The 20305-nt window shown below is 42.0% G+C and overlaps 1 protein-coding gene and 1 long non-coding RNA gene across 6 annotated transcripts in view; both read right to left on the reverse strand.

Moving 5' to 3' along the window:
* Positions 1–1010: 1010 nt before the first annotated feature.
* lrmda (leucine rich melanocyte differentiation associated) overlaps positions 1011–20305 on the reverse strand; it is a 331776-nt gene continuing 312481 nt past the window's right edge. For 2 of the 4 annotated variants that reach the window (XM_070542564.1, XM_070542562.1), the window contains one exon: positions 1011–1232. In XM_070542564.1, the coding sequence (XP_070398665.1) occupies positions 1131–1232 (102 nt within the window). In that variant the 3' untranslated portion in view covers positions 1011–1130. Of the gene's footprint in view, positions 1233–1421; positions 1533–20305 lie in introns of those variants that run through there. The other 2 variants (XM_070542565.1, XM_070542563.1) reach the window with 2 other exon arrangements.
* Positions 10946–20188, reverse strand: LOC139061988 (uncharacterized). Of its 2 annotated transcripts, XR_011515598.1 has the most exons (5): positions 19801–20188; positions 19602–19706; positions 19363–19479; positions 19210–19291; positions 10946–18770 (listed from the first exon to the last, which is right to left on the reverse strand). It is a non-coding gene; the product is annotated as an uncharacterized lncRNA (long non-coding RNA). The 2 variants fall into 2 exon arrangements; XR_011515597.1 differs by having other exon boundaries at positions 10946–19479.

Here is a 20305-nt window from a genome sequence, read left to right on the forward strand (position 1 = left end):
CTGAAAGTCAGTATAGGAAAAATTTCCCAAAGCAATCAACAGGAAAACGTGTCCTCTATAGGGCTGGGAACTTGCAGGGATAAAGAAAACTGTAGGATAGACAGGGTGGCAAACACCACACAGATTTACAAAAATGTGGAGCAATTAGTTCAACAGTGATGTGTCTCATGAGCAGAGTCCTCCTGCTCCAACTTCACAGTAAATAAACTTCGCCACAGTGGCTGATACAGCTGCTCACAAGTGCTTGGCTCATTGAAACCCACTTTGTTTATGTACAACATGTGAACTTATTAGAAGAGCACAGCGTCTGCTACAGCAGCGTTTCATTCTCTAATAAATACTCACCACAGTCGGACCACACAGGATCCACCTCCCTCCACCTGTGTGTGTGGGTGCGTGTGCGTATACCTCTGGGTTACACCTGACTTCTGCGGCTGTGTGTGGCATACTTTGAATGCCTCTGTAGGCCAGATATGGCTGAAGGCCCACTAGCTAATGGTCACTGGTGTAGCAGGAAATAATGCAGAGATGTGTTAATGAATTTAACTACTGCCGTAACATATTTTTAAAACATTTATGTTCAGATGTTTTCTCAACGCCTTATCACTCCAAATTGCACTTATGAGTGTGAGAATCAAAGAGAAACAAAGAAAGGAAAGACAGAATGGAGAAGGTGTGTCCATGTCAGGGCCCAGGTGTGTGACCGGCACCCCTTATGGCTGCAGTGGACGAGTGGCCCATCATGGGCGTGGAAGAAAAGGAGACGATTGGCTGTTTCTGATGTGTGTGTGTGTGTGTGTGTGTGTGTGTGTGTGTGTGTGTGTGTGTGTGTGTGTGTGTGTGTGTGTGTGTGTGTGTTAGGCTGATGCTTAGAGGCAACCATGTCAGTGGGAGTGTCATCTCTGGCTCTGAGCTGGAAGCGAGGAAGCAGAACCCAGCCCAGGAGAGGAGGTGGTAACAACGGGGCTAAAATATGATGTAAACAAACAAAAAAACAAATAAAAAGATAACACATGCCACACACAGCCTTAATGTCAAAAATTAAAAAAGAAAATCTAATTTATTTCCCCCCTAGCAGATGAAGTGAGTCGAATATCAGCCATGGATTACATAAATAAGAGACTCGTCTGTCATTCCTGTCCTCTGTGTCCATCAGAGCTGATCGTTTCGGATAAATCTGTTGCCTTCTGAGTGCTTGCCGTAGTAGATGTAGCGACACTTGGCGAACACCCCTAAAAAACACAAGAGAAACTGGAGTTAGGTGATTGGACGACAGCTCCTCACCATTTCATATAGTCATTGTCAAACTTGTATGTTGTAGTTTCTGTAAATATCAGCAAGTGCAGATAAAACACAATCCGACAGGTGATGCAGATGTGATTGTGAATGAAAAAACAAGTTCGATCTTAAAAATAAAAAAAAACTAAAATTGCATTTTAAGAGAATAAAACTACATTTTTTAAGATACTCACATTTACATTTATTAACAACCACCAGAACTTTAACACCCAGATGTGTTTAATACGGATGAGCTGCAAATAAAAATCAATGTTCAGAATGCAATAAAAGGTCCCTGCAACTGTTAGAAATCTGCATATTTCTTTCTACATCGTGTCTTATTGTTGTCTTTTTATCTCTCACTACAACTAATTGTTTTTTCAGGTTCATGCGACAGGAATAAACATTTTAAGCAATTATTAAAAATGAATCATTTGTTAAGTAGAGATCATTTTAATGCTAAAAGAAACAGAACTATTTAACAACATATTATTTAATATTCAGTTAAGGGAAATCTTTATTTTAATACAGAAATGAATTTTATGCCATAATTTTTACATTTGACAGACTAAGGATGAAATAAAATTTTAGCTTTAACTGATGAATGTAAAAAATAAATAAATAAAAAGATTTATTTTCAGATGTGGCAAATAAAGTTTTATTTTGATGCTGAAGCTACTACCATCACATTTTGACATCTCAAAGCAACCTAACTGATTATTACTAGACTCACATTCACAATGAAACAGCTAAATCTTTCATTACAGCTATTACCTGGAGGTTTTGTCTGTGATCTAAAATGATCGGTGATGCTTTCCAGCTGTAAGGAGAGTTGGTTCTGTCCAGGCAAAGGGCTGCCCAGAGCTCTGTGGTCGCTTTGCTTTGACGCTAATGTCACAAGCACTCGCATCACCACTTGATGAATGTGGCTGGCTGCACCTTTGTGTCACCTCTTGCCAAATGAGGCAAGGACAAGTGGCATTAGTGCTGTCAATGATCCTCTGACAGTAGAACAGATACAGCTTTCAACGGGTTTTCTAAACAGACATCAAGTGCATTATGGGAGGAGGGGGGAGGGAGGGGGCCGGAGACAAGACAGGAATGGAGAGACATATGGAGGAGGCAGCGTCGCAGAAGGATGAGGGGTGCTCCGAGTGGTAAGTCCAATCACATAATCCAAAAAGACATTGTCAAGAGAGGGAAGAGAATGGCAACTAAGTGACAGAAAGCAGGGACGGGGACAGAGATACTGGTGCCATATTAGTGCCAAGCATATTCTGATGCCACCCTCAATTCTAACCAAACCTGACACATCGCTCTCTTTCCCCACTCGCTCTGACTCTTCAAAGTAGGCTCCACCAAGTCGCACACACACACACACACGCACGCACGCACACACACACGCACACACACACACACACACACACACACACAGACATACACAAAAAACCCACACAAACACACATTCACCAGTCCCTCACAGCGGTGGTGGGTGTTCTGTCAGGCGGAGGAGCAGTACGGCTGCAGCAGAAGCCCACAGGCCCGAGGACAAGCTCAGTCAATCTAAATCTGGACTTTGTTGTGGAGCAGTGCTCATTTCCCCTCATAGCCCAGCTACTTGAGGTGATCCAAACACTGAAGTGTGAGAAGCTGTCACCTCCGATAAAATCCGGGACCAGCTCCATGCCTGCCTGCTCCCCCGGTGTATGAGGGGTGTATACGTGTATGTGTGTTTGTGTGTGCATGGTTTGACAGTGAGGAGGTTGGGAGTGTGAGTTGTGGTGGTGGGGAGGGAATTCCAGCTGCTATGATTTGCCTTGGGACAAAGGTGCCACAGTTGTACAGTGGGTGTGACACCACAGGACTCGGGGTATCTCACAACGCTCAGATCAAATGGTTGCTGGGGTCTTTCACATATTCACGGCGTACACAGCAAAAAACTCACTCTCTCCAGGAGTGGGGCCCTTAAAGAGATTACCCGCTGTGGTACCAGAACCGAGGCTCCTATAAGACATTACCTAGAGGGCATGTATTTGTAGGTTGCAAGCAAAAGCCTTTCAGAGATAACCTTCACAGATGAAGGAACTAAAGCTAAAGTCCCCCCAAGCCTTCACACTCCGCTGAGCTCGTCTCTAACCTACGGCTACTGGGAACCGATCCGAAGGACCACATTCTGAGATTCCCCAGCACCAATTGGAAAGGTCTACACACTCTGTGACCTGTGGCTCCCCGACAGCGCTAATATACACTCGTGTGCAATAAAAAGTGGAAGAAGACGAGTAAATTAGGAAATAAGAAGAACAAAGCTCAGGGATGGTGTGTGCTTCCTGGTGGGTGAAAAAGTGCATAAACGCGACAACTTTCCACCTCTCCACTACATTAGGCAGTGTGTTGTGTGCATAAACAACACAGTCCAGTTCACTGCACTCCCCTCACAGTGAGAGCTCGCTCTTATTACAGGAGAAGCCAGAGGAATGATGAGGTGATCGAAAAAAGGGAAACTAAGCCAAACTCACTCTTACATAATAACGCCTTCAGAGGCCACGCTCGCGCCTGTGGGGTTCCGCCTGATGAACTGATACTTAATAACAAGTATTACAGTGCCAAACCCGCTCTTCTACAACATCCTCTGTGCATCTCGAGCCATGGGTGAGTGCACCACACTTCCAAATGTTATCACACACCCACACACACTTCCATGTCAAGCACACAAACATTGCATGCAGAGAGAACAGTGGGAGAAGCCATTGAAGTGACAGATTAACAACGTTATGGGCAGGATAATGTTTCCATCACGTCCTAGAGGAGAAACAACCTGGCCTTTTACTGCATAAAAGAGAGGCCTACCTACACCAGGAACACCAACAACCCAATACTCCCAGAAGAGCCACAATGGCTCTTTTATAATTCCTTGCAAATGCAACATCAGCAGTCATTTATTATCAGTTGTCTAAACAGGACCAACCAACAGTCACAGCTATTCACAAATAAACGTGCAAGAAGAAAACAAACATATTTGCATTTCTGTGTCAAATTATAGTGCATTTCAGAAAACTACATATTTATAATATTGTGCTAGAAAAATAAAACTAGATGCCAAATCATAGTTTTTCATGTTTGTCAGAGAAGTTGGGGATTTTAGGCATTTGGCATCCTCCCATACGGTGCTATAAATAAGAAAAACAGCAATTTCATTACAAATAAAATTCATTTTAGCTTTTTGACATGAATTTTTTTTTTTTATTGGTGCGAACATTTCATAAATGCATTATAACCCACAAAGAACATTCCATGCTCTGGCAGATGAAGAGTCTTTTAAATTTAAAATTTTTAGATGCCTGAAATGTTAGATAGCACTAATAAAAATGCAAGACAAGGTTTTCTGATTGTTGAAGCTACATTTATCTAATATGTGTGGCTATTTGTAAAGAAACAAGTCATACGGATGGTTTGAGTTACGTTTGTACATGATTCACTTTTTGCTGACTGTAACTCAATAAAGACTCACTTACCTAATGTTTATGTGCATCTTTGCATAATAAAGAAATATCCTAAAAAACTACAGTTTAATTCTTATTTTCCTTCCTGATATGAAGTCGGTCCAGCTGCACAGCGTTAAATCCTAAAGTTTGCCAACTTTTGGCTGTTTGAAGAACCTTGCAAAATAGGACAGATGACAGTATTTAGGTCACTCTGTCACTTGTGGGCATGAACAGCATGAATTGGCCTTTCGAGTTGTGCTACCTGACCTGAAACTGACGAGTATCCACAAAGTCTCAGGATTCTCCTTCCAGGTGAATTCGGATAAAATTATACAGCCCAAGAGCTAATTTTGTGTTCACTAAAACATTCAGTATGGAAAAATATTACATGCATCTTGGGTATGATTTAAATTTTTGCAAGTCAGATTCTTTGAAAAGTTCATTCTTCAAGTTTAAGTTTGCGGTGAGACCACCACTGGTGCATGCTCCACAACTCCCTAAAATTCCAGACTTTTGTCAAAGCAACACAAATATTACATTCCAAACACATGCTAACATGGCTTATTTGAATTTGAGTGTACCTGTTTGAAATCTTAGTCATATTTGCTGATGGCCTGCTTCAAAATTTAGCATTTAATCAGCACACACTCACAGGAGAAAGTCAGAGCGAAGGGTGATGGAGTGGGTTTAATGATTGTTCCCTGCATAAAATCAGCTCCACTCTTTTCGAGGGCCATCAATATGTCACAGAAAGACACGTCCAATGGATGCAGCTTTTAACATCAAGGTTATCTATTCTTGGCATGAATTTACTTGTCTCTCTCCTATTTTCTTGTCTTGTCTCTTCTCCAGATATGTCCTCCCATTTTCTCAGCTGTTTCCACTCTGTCTTTCTTCCCCTCTGCTCTGTCTCTTTTCTTATTTGCTGCCTTCATTCTGTCACTTTCTCCTCTCTAATTCCTGTTATTTGCAATTCTATTTTTTTTACCCCACGCAGCAGTTTAAAATTTAGTCGACATAAATTTTCAGCAGTACTCCCAACCCAAAAAGAAAAAAATTATTGCGACAAAATAAAATGCATTCATAAAGCAATTACATTTAATGCCTCAAACAGCCTAAAATATCACCTCACAGGTGGTGGAGTTGCTTCAGATGGAGCTTGAGGCAGGTTTCTATAAGATATGGTGTGAGTGACTTATGAGCTTGGGGCGTCGGCTGCTGTTAGCCAGTGCTATTATTGTGGACACAATCCATCTCAAGCTGTCCTTTTATCAGTTCATCCCGACATCATACGATGTGGTCACCATCACTTTGCTACAGGGATGCAGCTAGACAGTTGCCAGATGGCCTCTCTTTCTAACATCAGCACAGCGAAGACTTTCAGAGTTTTAGCTTAGCAAACCACATTACTTTTGAAACAAATTTACCTTCGGAGAAATAGGACCAAACTAGAGAACGTTGGTGATGATTTAAAACCTCACAAATGGAACAGACACCAAGCACTTCAACATAAAAGCTTTGTATCATTTGTCAGGCTCAACAGTGAATGTGTGGTGACTCATGAGACCCTTTCATTTCCTAAAATGACCATAATCTGACAACCAAAGCTTTGCTCAGTTTTTGTCGCAGAAATAGACAGTAATTCTAAGAAAAATGACACAACCATCCATCCATTGTCGGCCGATTATCGGGGGTTGGGTCGCGGGGGCAGTAGCCTAAGCAATGAGGTCCAAACTTCCCTCTTCCCAGTCACTTGGGCCAGCTTCTCCAGGGGAATCCTAAGGCATTCCCTGGCCAGTCAAGAGACACATTCCCTCCAGCATTTCCTAGGTATTCTCCAATTTGGACGTGCCCAGAAAACCTCACGAGGGAGGCATCCAGGAGGCATCCTCACTAGATGCCTGAGCAACCTCAAATGGCTCCTCTCAATGTGGAGAAGCAGCGGGTCTACTTCTAGCCCCTTCCGGATGACTGAGATTCTCACCCTATCTCTAAAGGAGAGACCAGACACCCTGCGGATAAAACTCATCTTGACCATTTGTATCTGCGATCTCGTTCTTTCGGTCACTACCCAAAGCTCATGACCATAGGCGAGGGTAGGAACATATATCAACGGGTGAATCGAGCGTTTCGCCTTCCGGCTCAGCTCTCTCTTCTCCATGACAGACCGGTACAATGCCCGCATCACTGCAGACGCGGCATCAATCCGCCTGCCAGTGTCACACTCCATCTTTCCCTCACTCGTGAACAAGACCCCGAGATACACTCCTTCACTTAGGGCAGGACCTCATCCCTGACCCAGAGAAGACATTCTACCCTTACTCAAGACCATGGTCTCGGATTTAGAGGGGCTGATTCTCATCCCAGCTGCTTCACACTCGGCTGCACACCGCTCCAGTGAGAGCCGGCGATCACGTTCTGATGAAGCCAACAGGACCACATCATCTACAAAAAGCAGAGACTCAATCCTTAGGCCACCAAAAAAAAAATCCTCTCAACATCTTGGCTGCACCTAGAAATCCTGTCCATAAAAGTTATGAACAGAATCGGTGATGAAGGACAGCCTTGGTGGAATCCAACTCTCACCGGAAATGAGTTCGACTTACTGCCGGCAATGCGGACCAAGCTCTGACACCGGTCATACAGTGTAGCGTTGAGGATTGGCTACATATATGTATATTAAAAAATCAATAAGATGTGATATTCCATATAAATATGAAATATCAATCTGATTGGTCTTTGAATGTTTAACCAGAAGACTTTAGTTTCTTTGACTTATTCAGGGAACAAACAGTTCATATTAATTGAGACAGAGTCAGGAATATAGTTATAAAAATAATTTTAATTCTATTTTCCTAAACTGAATGATTGTACATGACAAAGTATGAATGAAACAATGGTTATATAGATAACAGATGATGAATGAAGTGATGAGATGGAAGCTAGGTGTTTTAGCAGAATCTTGTGAGTATCTGAGCTTGAGCTTGTGAAGTCTGGGTTGTAAAAGCAATTTGGCTGCGTGGTTTGATAAGCAACACTTTATTTAGTATAAAACCATCTGATGCCAGTGTGCAGAGTCTACGATACCCTTGTGTGTCTGTTGCTCCCGGCAGTCCGGAGGAAAGGCAGCCCAAGTGGTGAGTCACTGGACGTCAAGACTTCGAGAACCCAAAGGGTCGTAGCTCTCTGTGAATTCAGCTTTCACCGACAAAGATATGCAACCAGGGTCTGCAAGTTAGATGTTTGTCCGAGGTGTTGGGTGGCCCTTAAAAGAGCTGCTGTATCTGCTATCACTCGCAAGCATTGCAGAGAGGCTTTGACGTTGAGGTCAAAAGAACGGATGGTCTGAACATGCTTGTTCACCCGATTGGCCTTATCAAGTGAATGGTGAAGACTAACTGGATCAGGAAGTGATTCCTGTTTTTATCAACTTAGTTTATAAATTTGGCAAATCAGAATTTGACACATTTAAAAGGTGTTACCAAAATACCTCAGAAATCACGCCTTCCACCATTTACATAGAGAGGTTAATTCTCAGTGTGAAGTGAGAATGTTTTTACTCATTTATGTGAAGTGAATGTTAAAATCTTAATAGTAATCTTATGATGTATGAGTAGACTGATAGATTAACTTGTTAAATCAACAAATACTGATCTGGTGTAGTTTAAGATCTGAAATGAATCTTTGCAGGAAAAATATTCATTTTAACACATCCTTGATTAATGCACAGATCATTAAAACACTTTGGGATTTTACAAGAGCTGATTATATGACACTTATGCAATTATCAAGTTTTAAAATGTAATTTATAATTCAAGGAAGATTAACTTTATTCTGAATGAAAGTGCAGAAAGTCTCGTTTCCTGCATGACTTTTGGTCCAGCCAAGATAGGGTAGCTAGGAATTACTATGTCTCCTTTATCCGGTGACAAGGCCGTTGTGCAGTGCTTCTTGTTTGTGTCGCAATCTGCTCCTGCCTCCTTGACTGTGACTCTCCCCTGCCTCCTGATTAGTTTTTATTTGTCTCTGTCATGTTTTGGAGGGATGTTAGAACCCAAAGTGAAGAAACCTAGGATGACACGAGGCAGGAGATGATGTAAAGTAAAATCCTTTAATTATGAAGGATGAAATGAAGAATAAATCCAGGGGCAGGGAGCCAAAGTCCAAAAAATGTCCAAAATCCAAAATAAACTAGAGATCCAACTGAGACACGAGAAACACTAGAGACTAGGAACGAGAGACTGACAGAATTACCACAAACAGCAACAATGGACCGACAAGAACAATGAGACAAGGAGAGGCTTTATACACTGGGGCTGGAGTGATAGGAGACGAGGAGCAGGTGTGTGGAGAACTGGCACAGGTGAAATCACTAATGAGGAGAGGAGCAGAGCAGGACAACAGACCTGACTGGGAAGGACAAACAAACACACACACACACACATACACGTACACGTACTGACACACACATAAACTCACACACACATATACTGATCTGGGGAACAAGAGGCTGGAGCTACAACTAGAGGGGCTGAGGATGACTGGACACAGGACCTGGGAGGAATGATTTTAAAGGGCTACAACATAAGACACACAACAGAGATGCAGACAAAGGACACATGAGGGCACTAAGGGAACACAAAAAGGAATCTAGAGAGGGATGGAGAAACATTAGGAGACACATGGGGAAAGACTCAGACAAAGGACGCATGAAGGCGCTATGAAACACAAAAGGAGAACCTGGAGTGGGAACTGGAGGAGCTGGGGGACAAAGGGACACAGAACATGACAGTCTCACCTGCCCCTTGTTAACCTGCCCATGTGTTCCTGATTTCCCTCTGTGTATTTATACCTCCCTTCTTGTATCAGTCATGGTCGGATCATTGTTTGTTGTCAGCGTTGTTTTGTTCCTCTGCCATTAAATCCATTTTTACGTTACCTGAGCCTGAATTCCTGCCTCCTGGTCACCTCCACCACACATGGTCCACCACCACCCACACCACAACATGACAGTTTGGAGGCCAAACAGATGTGATGTTTGCGTCTGCAAATTAAAGTTATTTCTGTTCATTTTGACGTAATACTTGACCTTTGGGTACGCTACAACTGAGACCTAACAGCCCATATATGAGGGCCCGGTACCTCATACTCCTGGAGTACCCCCCAAAGGGTCTCCCGAGGGACGCAGTTGAACGCCTTCTCCAAATCCACAAAACACATGTAGATTGGTTGGGCAAACTCCCACACACCCTCCAGGATCCCCCTAAGAGTATAGAGCTGTTCCAGTGTTTCGCGGCCAGGACGAAAACCACATTGCACCTCCTGAATCCGAGGTTCAACAATCCGTCTGACCCTCCTCTCCAAACCCCCTGAATAGACCTTACTAGGATGGCTCAGGAGTGTGATACCCTGTCATTGAAACACATCCTGCAGTCCCAAATTTTAAAAAAGGGAACTCTCACCCCAATGTGCAAATCCAGAGAGCTGCCCCGGATGTCCATGTGATATTGCAGAGCTGTGTCAGCCAACACAACCCGACAACATCTAGAGCCTTAAAAACGCTTCAGAAGACCAAAGAGAGGAGGACTGGATCTACCCAACTTTTGTCATTATTTCTTAGCCAACAGGCTGCAATATATACCAAGATGGTTGCAACATAACCCACTAGATGAGTCCTGGTTAGATGTAGAACAGACACTTTGCAATACAGTAGAGCTTTCAGACTTACCATTTATTAGCTCAAGCATAAGAAAAGATGAAGGCTTTAAAGGTAGTAATATCAGCACCTCTCTGACAGCATGTGGGAGTATCTAAAAATGACAGAGTCTTTACTAATACCATGCAGACGCACACCCATCTGGAATAATCCTGATATTTTGCAAAATAACAAAAAGATGAACCTTGCGGACAGGAAAAGTAAAGGAATCCTATATATGGAACACATATATGAAGGATTGGACTTCATCCCATTTAACAGAATAGTCTCCCAATTTGGAATAGATAAGAATAGCTTTTTAGAATATCACCAAATTAAATCTGTAGTTAAACAAAATTTTTTTTAGCTTAATAAAGTTGAATTACAAACACCACCAAGGGTATTAGACTTCTGTAATCTCAAACCTCCCAAACTACTGTCTAAAGTATATATGTAAGGTTTTGGGTTCAGACAAAACCTTTGCCTTGTTATTGACTCAGGATGCTACCAGCTGTTATCACCAGAAGAAAAGAGAGAGTCCAGAATTTTGCAGAGCTCTGACTTTTAAAAAAATCTTTTTGGTTGCAAACATTCCATGACAGTGGGGCATGGAATCCCCTTCACAAACAACCAACCACCCTAGAGACAAACCAATCTGACTTTTAAAGCTACCTAAGAACCAACCATTAAGAAGTGGGCAGGGACAACAGTCAGTTTGAAATCCTTGAAATTCAAACAATCAACTTACATATTTACATCCTAACTTAACTCAAAAGAACAAAAACAACAACTACACTTAAACAAATACAGGTTAACATTCTCTCCCCTCCCTCTCTCTTCAGTCAGTTGGTTTCTCCCTCAGTAGAGCTGATTAAGCACACCAGGAAATGATCAGGTCTGCCTATGGGCTTGCTTCCATGGCAACAGATAAACAATTGACCTCAGAAGGAAAGGAGTGATGATCACCACTAAATCAACTTTAACTTAAAGTAATTTATAGATTACTAAGCTTAATTTGACTTAAAATGTACCCAAAAATATAGGATTAAACAGAAACAGAAGACAAGGTTGATAAATTCCTCACAATATAAGACACTGTCCAAAATAGACGATAGAATAGCAATCCCTATTGAAAAATGGGAGGTGGATCTATCAGTCAGCTATGGCCAGAACTTCTGGTCCCAAACTTGTTTAAAAACTTTTAAAATGATCAAACACCCCAATTTACAATTAATTCAGTACAAAATTCTACACAGACTACACTATACAGGTCATCGGATGTTCAAGATGGGGTTTGTGTCATCTGACACCTGTACACACTGCACAAACATTCCTGACAATTACATCCACGCACTGTGGTCCTGTCCACCTGTCCACGAATTTTGGGGTAGAGTATGTGAAGACCTGTCAAAGTGTCTGAAATGTCATATCCCAACTTCCCCCTCTCTTTGTTTACTGGAAAACATGGATGATGTCCCGAATGAAACATCTTTAGTTCATGTGGTTCTGACTGCCATATGCATCACTAAGAAAACTATCCTCATGAATTGGAAAAATAGAAATACTCTTTGCATTAACCAGTATAGAAATCTTTTGTTAGATCATATTACACTTGAGACAGCCTCTGCTTCCACTTCAAGTCAATCTCTCTGGGCTCCTTTGATCGGTTCCATCACATAGCGATGATGGGGGGGTCATTGATATTGTCCTGCGGGATGAAGTGGATGATGGGGTGGAGGGTCTGAGTTTGAAGTAGCCAGATATTCCCTATAGGTGGGTTCACTGGGGGTGTCTGGGGCTGGGGGGCTGCTGCCCCGCTCTGGAGGTGCTTGGGTTGTATTAGGGGGTGGACTACTAGCAGTTGTGAGTGGGGCCCCTTGGGGGTCTTGGCAGTGGCTACACACATTCTCACACCCAAAGCGTCTAAACTGACGAAGGGTGACCAAGCATTTCTTTTCCAAGGCATGGGGACGCGACAGGGTGTGCCAGAGCGTCTCTTTCAGACGCCCGTGGTAAAATGGAGATTTTAGCAAACTGTGACCTTTACCCTCTTGCAATTTAACACTCCCCTTACCCCATTCCTAACCTTAGCCCACTTATGCATGCAAACATTTGTTTCCCTGTTGTATTGTTCTTCTCAAACACGGTTAACGGGAAATTTAGAATGAGAAACCGAGTTAAGGTTAGGATGGGGGGTGAGGGGAAGTTTAAATCACTAGAGGGTAGAAGTTAAATGTCGGTGAAATCTCCGTTTTACCACGGCGTTGGAAAGAGACGCTCTGGCACAGCTCGTCGCCTCCCGACGCGTTAGGGCTCCCAACATTCTCGTAAAGAACATCGGAAAGAAACGCTTGGTCACCCTTCGTCAGTTTCAGGCGCTTTGGGTGTGAGAATGTGTTGGTCTACCATTGTACAGGTCTGCAAAACTCTCAATTAACTGGCCTGTCTACACCCCTACTCACATTATGAACTCCCTGGTGTCAAATCACTAAAGAATCAAGTCTGCAGGTTAGTTCACTTCGTGACCACATGAAGCCATGTTTCAAAGAATTATCTCACATTTCACATGAAACAGATTCACACAACTCAAATTCTGACCAACTGTTATTGTTGCTAATAAACTGCATTTCAACAGCTGGCTTGTGACTCAACTCTTCAACGTCCCAATCAAACCTGCTATTTGTAAATGTAAGAATTAAGGTCACATTCGACCTCCTACTGTAAAAAATATTTAGTCTATTAAAACACTGCAGTCAGAATGATTCATGCCCTGGGACGGAGCCTTCTCTGTTCACCTCCAGGTCTCCAGGCTGCATGTTCTCAAATACAGCGTATTGATTAAACTTTTAAATGGCTGCTACATATCCCTGGCACATCACGGAGATGAATTTGCATCAATGTTCATCTGTATTTCATTAGCCATTTATGCCCACGACATTCACACAGGCTATCAAAGAAATGGCTCACATATTTCACTGAAGGACAGGCAACTCAAGTAGATAGTAAGACATCCAGTAGCTCGAAATAAATACTTTGAATATACAAAGTATAATTTAAATCAAAAGCAACAAGTATCTACTTTCCACTTTTATTTCAGAAGTGTTTTTCAGACTTTGAAAACAAACACAAGAAGGTAGAGTGTGTTTTATCCCACATTCACAACATAAAGATTAATTATGTTTTTGTTTTCACTTTTGGTGTAAAGTATGAAATTGGCGAGAACCTGAGTTTAAAACAGAGAGAGATTTACGAAGTGTGGAATGAGTGAGGTAATAACAACACACGGAAGGCCAATGAAGGATGAAAAATATACCGAGTGTGTGTATAGGACATGGAGAGCTGAAAGATTTGTTATTGCCAAAGGCTGATAGCCTGTCAGAAGAAGGTGGCAGAGTCGTGGCTCAACAAGCCCTAATCAATAACAAAGAGATTTTTGCCAAATCATTCTTCTTAAAAACAAACAGTATCACATTTTATGTTTATATTTGATTTCCAAACTCAGAAGTACTCTTTTAGGGGAGAAAGGCCATATAATTGGGGGTCATAATGGCAAAATAAAGAAAAAATGCAACGTTTTGAAGTTATTTACAGAATCGACTCACGTTTGATGAATCACTGTTAGCACTTCAAATGACAGTAATCAAACACTTTGAACTAAGAACAGAATTAATAATGGATGGGTAAAGTGGCTGTACGACCAAATAAATGCCTACCAGTTATTACCCTTTGTGCTTTCATATTAGGAGGAAGAGAAGGAAATAGAATTTTACAGCAAACAGAGTTTTGACTGCAGGAACAGATTACCACTGTGGGGGGTCTGATGAAGAAAGAAAAGATTAAATTAATTTCTGTGACATTTATTCCACATAGAGCTTGAAGAGAACACAGCTTACAGTCGCTCTGGAGCGAGGAGATAAGAGGACGACGGTTTAAGGTGGGGGACTCAGCCAGTGTGGAGCATCTTTCTGAAGGCATCTACTATCTTCTACCCAACACACTCCTTCCATCGTAGAAGAAAAAAAATCTTGAGTACAACAATGACAAGCTGATTATTTACTGCTAGAGTTCATCTACCCTTAAGGGCACATGAAGCCACTAATGATGTAAGTAATCATAGGCGCTCATTTTCTGCATTAATATGTGGATCACAAATCACCACCCATGCACACCCCTTGGCCTGACACTGATCGATTGTGTTCTTCATTACACCCAGGGTTTCTAATTAAAAGAAAAAGCACAGATAAGTGGTTCAAACTTCTGACCAAAATAGAAAAGAAAAAAAGTAAAACTTGCAATTAGAGGGTTTGCCTGTGTTCGTTAATGGTGCCGTTAATACGAGCGGCTGGTGAGTCACTCAATAAAGGTTTAATCACTGGGACAGGATTCAATAACAAAAGAGCGTAATATTAATAACCAGAGTGATAACTTCACCGTTCATCTCTTTGACATTGGAGGAAGGGATGAATTAATGATGCTCTCCATCTGAACACATTAAATAATAATTATCAGGCTAAACAGCATGAAAGGGACTGCATAATGAACCCCATTGTCAGGTCAATTACAACCACATAAAACTGTTCAAAGGGAAGTAGCTTGTTACTAGATAGCCATAGCACAAAGGACAGCTGTGGCTTTATTAGAGGAAGGTGCCGGGCTTAAAAGGTGTTGAGGGGTTGGCGTTCATTCACAGGGCAGAGACTCTGTCATGCCGCACACGTCGGCCGCAAAAGCAAGCAGGCTCAGTGAGGCATTCAGAAAGGAACACATTGTAAATTGGCTAGCAAAAGATAAATGACATGACAATGACAGTGTTTTGCCAGCTCTGAAGCAATGTCCCTCGCTAAGTGTCATGTTAACTAAACTCAACTACGCAGACAACGATGGACTTCACGCATCAGTGGACAGAATGGCACCTCACTGCTTGTCAGTAGTAATTTCCATCAAATCAAAGACAGCCAATAACTTTGGTTGCAGGGATAACTGCAGCTGGAGTTTTACACCTGCATATAAATATTCACTACTAATATTCACGCCACAAGTTGCAGGATAGGCTTCCCGTACACTAAACACTGACAACGATTGCTTCACCTTTTAACAACCTCCTCAGGTCATCTTTGAACTTCATTTCTGATCGAGACATCAATTACTGCAGGGCTGCTACCGCCCTGAGACACTCTCATAAACAAACAGCCCTATGACCTCCAGAGTGACACATATCAATACTAATCTGACGTTTTGTTCCACGGTTGTCACTTCCAGAGCTTGGCTGGGTGCACCTGGCTGACCAGAGTGGCCAGGGTTGGCTTTGCTCCTTCACACTTTCTTTGCCTGGAGACATCAAACTCATTACTCCCCATCCTGGCTCTGCAAACTGACTGGCCCGTACGGACCACAGGGAGACCCCATTATTAGAGTCATTTCGGTGCCCATCCTGACGCCTGTTAGGCAGCTCTCTACCTTGGGCTCCTGCTCCCTGCTTGCCCGACTGAGTGCCTGCCCAGCCATACAGTGATTGGACATGACATGGTGACAGAAAACAAGGGAAAAGGGCAATAGAAATAAAAGAACAGAGATGGCAGAGTGAGGCAGGCAGAGACGGGGACAGAGGAAGGGGGTATGTTAGCCAAGGCCCTTGTGGCGAAGGGTGTGCCCATCAACACAGATGAGCATTAGCCAAGAGCGGCGTGTCACAATGATGGAGGAGCTGGATCACTCACATCAGAGCTTCATCTAACTGGAAGATATCAATCTTCAGGCCTAATCTAAAGGGACATGGTAAAATATCCTTTAACATTGCTCTTCCACGCTGCCTTTGTGTGTCCCTATGCTTTAGACTTTTTTCACAGCTGTGTGTAACCTTCATTGTTGGACCTCAATCGAATACACTCATTTTCACATCCCATTTCCTCTGTCTCCAGCACTGACAGTCAAATTATGATGGGTAAAATGGTACCTTCACACACAGCATTTAGCACAGTTCGTCACTAAATGTGACAAGAGAAAAACATTTGAAAGGGAAGCAGAGATTTCAACAAATGTAGAGTGTTAAAATCAAATGTTAATTTTGCCAGGTCAATGTATTTTTATCTGGTGAATCTATACTTTTTATTTCAAAGCCTGAGAAGAAGGGAAGTAGAAACTATGGAATTTCAAATTACGTTTGTAAAAACAAAAGGTAAAAGTGAAACTGCAAAATAAAGGGTGACTCTGCAGTTTTGGCGTGCTTTTAGCACCCCCTAGTGTCCGTTTAGTAGAACCAAAAGCAAAACTTATCTCCTTGCTGTGTGTTTGCCTTCTTCACACCTTAATCTGAAAGCTGAAAGTGTCACAACCTTCATTTGTGTCCATAGGAGCACAGGAGCAGGAGGAACTAAATCAAACAAATCCACTATGTTAATGATCTAAAACATGCAAGTCCCACAGACAGGACCGGCACTCTAAAGTTGCAAATACGGCATTCTGGCCACAGAGGGTGGTGGGGTCTGAGTGATATGTCGTTAACCCTGTAAAGGGTCATTTTAGCACATAATGGCTCAAAAATGAATTAAAGCCCGTTCCACAACTTAGGGGATATAACTTAGGGGATATAAGGTCTCTGTCGCCACCTCCAGGCTGGCTGCGTAACGTCACTGTCGCAAAGTCAAAGGTCTCTGTCGCGCATTGGCTATTTTCCAACTTGCGTGCACAAACAAACACATGAAGCGGCGTTTAAGCTCATAAATCATCAGAAAAATTAGCAATGAGCAGCGAGGTGAAGTATTAACATTTTAATCTTACTAATTTATTTTAATCATTTGGTTATGTAATAACGGCAAAAATGCATTTAACAGTCAGAAGCACATAACGAGCATGTCCGTAAAAATGTTGAATAATTACAATCTGTACTTAAATAATCGAAGAGAGGTATTATTTAATTAACTTTAACAGTGACCAAAGTGTTATGTGTTATGCTTATGTAGTGATTAATAAGCCACAGTAATGTAATTTTTACATTTAGTAATATTAGTGTGACAAGTATAAATGAGTTGCCAAACAGCATTTGCATTTCATATATAAAAACAAATGCCTTATTTTATACATTTGTAGGTTATATTATTTTAACTTCTCTCGATAGGTATCTATGGCATCTTCTACATCCTCATCCTCAGAACCCCAGCAGAGCAGAGGGAGAGGACGAGGGAGAGGGAGAGGACGAGGGAGAGGGGGTGGAAGAGGGAGAGGGGCAGTAAGGGCTAAAAGCAGAGGATCTAGGTTCACGGTAGACCTGGATCCTGACAGACAATTACGACTGGGAAATCTTCAGGGGGCGCGCAAAACTGAAATGCAGGTAAACTATCCTCTACCCCAGAAAAAAATAATCTTCTCGTCAACCAAGTAAATAGTTATTTTTTCTTCCTAGGTCAAAATACAGTCATTGTCAGCTCAAGAAAAAGACCAGCTGCTAGAAACAGTGATGTCAAGATTACCAGGCTTGCTTTTTGATGTGTTGGCATTGTAAGATCCTTCTGAGACTCCTCAACCTGAAAACATATATAACTTACACTGGTGCACCTGCAACAACTGCAGGGAGATGGATATTGGCATAGAGAGGGGCTTTGCTGCAGAATGGCACTTGATGACTGCATTAGCAAACTGGCAAACATGGATTACTACATATTAGATGAAGGAGTGTTGAGGCTGGCCCATGCAGCTTGGAACGACATCTTCGCTATAGATGATGCCCAGGAACCTGGTGTCGAGCAACGTCAGTACCGGCATGCAGCGTACACACAGTTTGTCCTCTGGCAGCAAGGCCGTCTCGGACAAGGGAACAGGGTTGTGATTCCAAGCTGTTGCGTGTGGAGGATCAGATGTACTTTTCCTGATCCCAGAGGCCACTACACAGGATTTAGAGTACATCGTCTAGCTGCGTAAAATGGGTGTCTTGTTATCATAGTTACAAATAACATTTTCAGTAATGAAAATTTTTGTTTTTGTTATTGTAAGTAACTGAAAATGTGAAATAAATAGTTAAAAAAAATAACACCATCAGTTCATTTCTCTATGTTCTTTATTATTTTAGGGGGACACAATCTGCCCTAGAAACATGTGCCTGTACAAGTTCTTCTGTGGGTGGTGGATTTGTTGCTGCAAGCAATCCTAAAAGTCTCGGATCACCTGGTCTGAGAGTCTGTGCCTTGGGAAGTCCAGCCGCACTCGGCATTCGCTTCTGAACAATGGTTTTCTGCAGTTGTGGAATGTAACTGTACTGCTTTGCTTCTTTTGTTGTGTAGACACTCCGGTTATTAGATTTCTTGTTGTAGTGCCGCCGGTATCTGGAATAGAAATTGACTTCATGTTTTGAAACAAATTCAAAATGTGACAATTAGGCCTCAAAAATAGAAAACATTTCTAAAATTAAAACCTACATCTTGTTTCCTTCACGGTTGTGAGCTGGAGGTCGGTGGTTGTGGTGATTATAGTCTATTGCAGCAAGCAACAACTGTGCCTTGTACACTGGTGGACTGTGTGCAAACCACTTCCTAGCATACATTAGGGCGTGGTTCTGGAAACTCTCCAAATCACTTGTTGTTCTGGTGAAGACACTGCATAAAAACTTCTAAAACCAGTGTGTATAGCTTTTCTGGTGTGCTAGCTATAATAATGAAGTTGATACTACAGATCAAGTAGAGTCAATGATATTTGATGTGCCTGCAAAAAAGTGTATAAATGACAATCTGTGCTCATCATGCAAAATGACAATAATTTACATACCTGAAAGTTATGAACTTTTTCACGTCCTTTAACCACCGTTTGTTTAAAACGATCACTGCGAGCGCCAGGTGTGGTTCAGAACCTGAATGTGCAATATAGTAGGCTGAGTTCAAAATCATAATTTCAGATTTAGAAATAAATATCCTTGATTACCTTAAATCAGCCAGTTTTTATCAGACCTCGAACTGTCCAAAGGCCCATGCTGACAGGAACCAGACGCCCACGTGTGTTGGTTTTGCACATGATGCACAGGACCCTATGCCACATCCTCTGTAAAATTATAATTGACAAGTTTTAAAAGATGTGTAGCGTTTTAGTGATGGTAGACAAAACATCAATTTCTAACAGGAGAAATACTAATAACATAACAAAGTTTTCTTCTCCCACTGTACCTTGAAATGTTCCTCTGTAGTCACTTCTTTACTACAATACCAAAAGTGGTTCACTATGTCTGCTGTCCATTCCAGGATCGCACCATTTACTTTTTTCATGCCAGCCTGTGAAAATAAAAAACAATCAGACTGATCCATGGACCCAAAATCTGTTATAGAAGAATGCAGGGATAATAACTTATTTTTAAAAGCAACATACTCGTCTGATCTTTTTCCCCAAATTCTTTGCAGCATGCCAGATGTCAAGGGAATAATGGACATCTTTGTATTTCCCTCGATCTGAATCTATAACATAGTACAATATTTAGAAATCAATAAACAAATCACAAAAAGTCTTTGGACTTAGTTTATCTTACTAAGCATGGCTGCTATTTGAGGGTGAGCATCAGTGACCACTTCTTTCACTGGTAGCTCATGGAGGCGGACATCCATGGTTCTTATGAAGCACTTCTTCTCCGTAAGTACAGACTTTCTGTCTGTTTCCCGCTTATCAACAGTCACGATATGTACAATGTCTCTAGAATCTTGTTCGATCGTTGTGTATGTACAATACTGTGCTGAATGGCCTAGACCAGTGGTTCCCAAACTTATTTAGCCGCGCACCCCCTTCTATGTCCCGACCAAGTCGACGCACCCCCCCACCCCCCACCCCCACATCGGGGCATGGCTCTATATATATATATATATATATATATATATATATA

The sequence above is a fragment of the Nothobranchius furzeri genome, chromosome 12 (assembly GCF_043380555.1).
Source record: "Nothobranchius furzeri strain GRZ-AD chromosome 12, NfurGRZ-RIMD1, whole genome shotgun sequence".
In the NCBI taxonomy this organism is placed as follows: domain Eukaryota; kingdom Metazoa; phylum Chordata; class Actinopteri; order Cyprinodontiformes; family Nothobranchiidae; genus Nothobranchius; species Nothobranchius furzeri.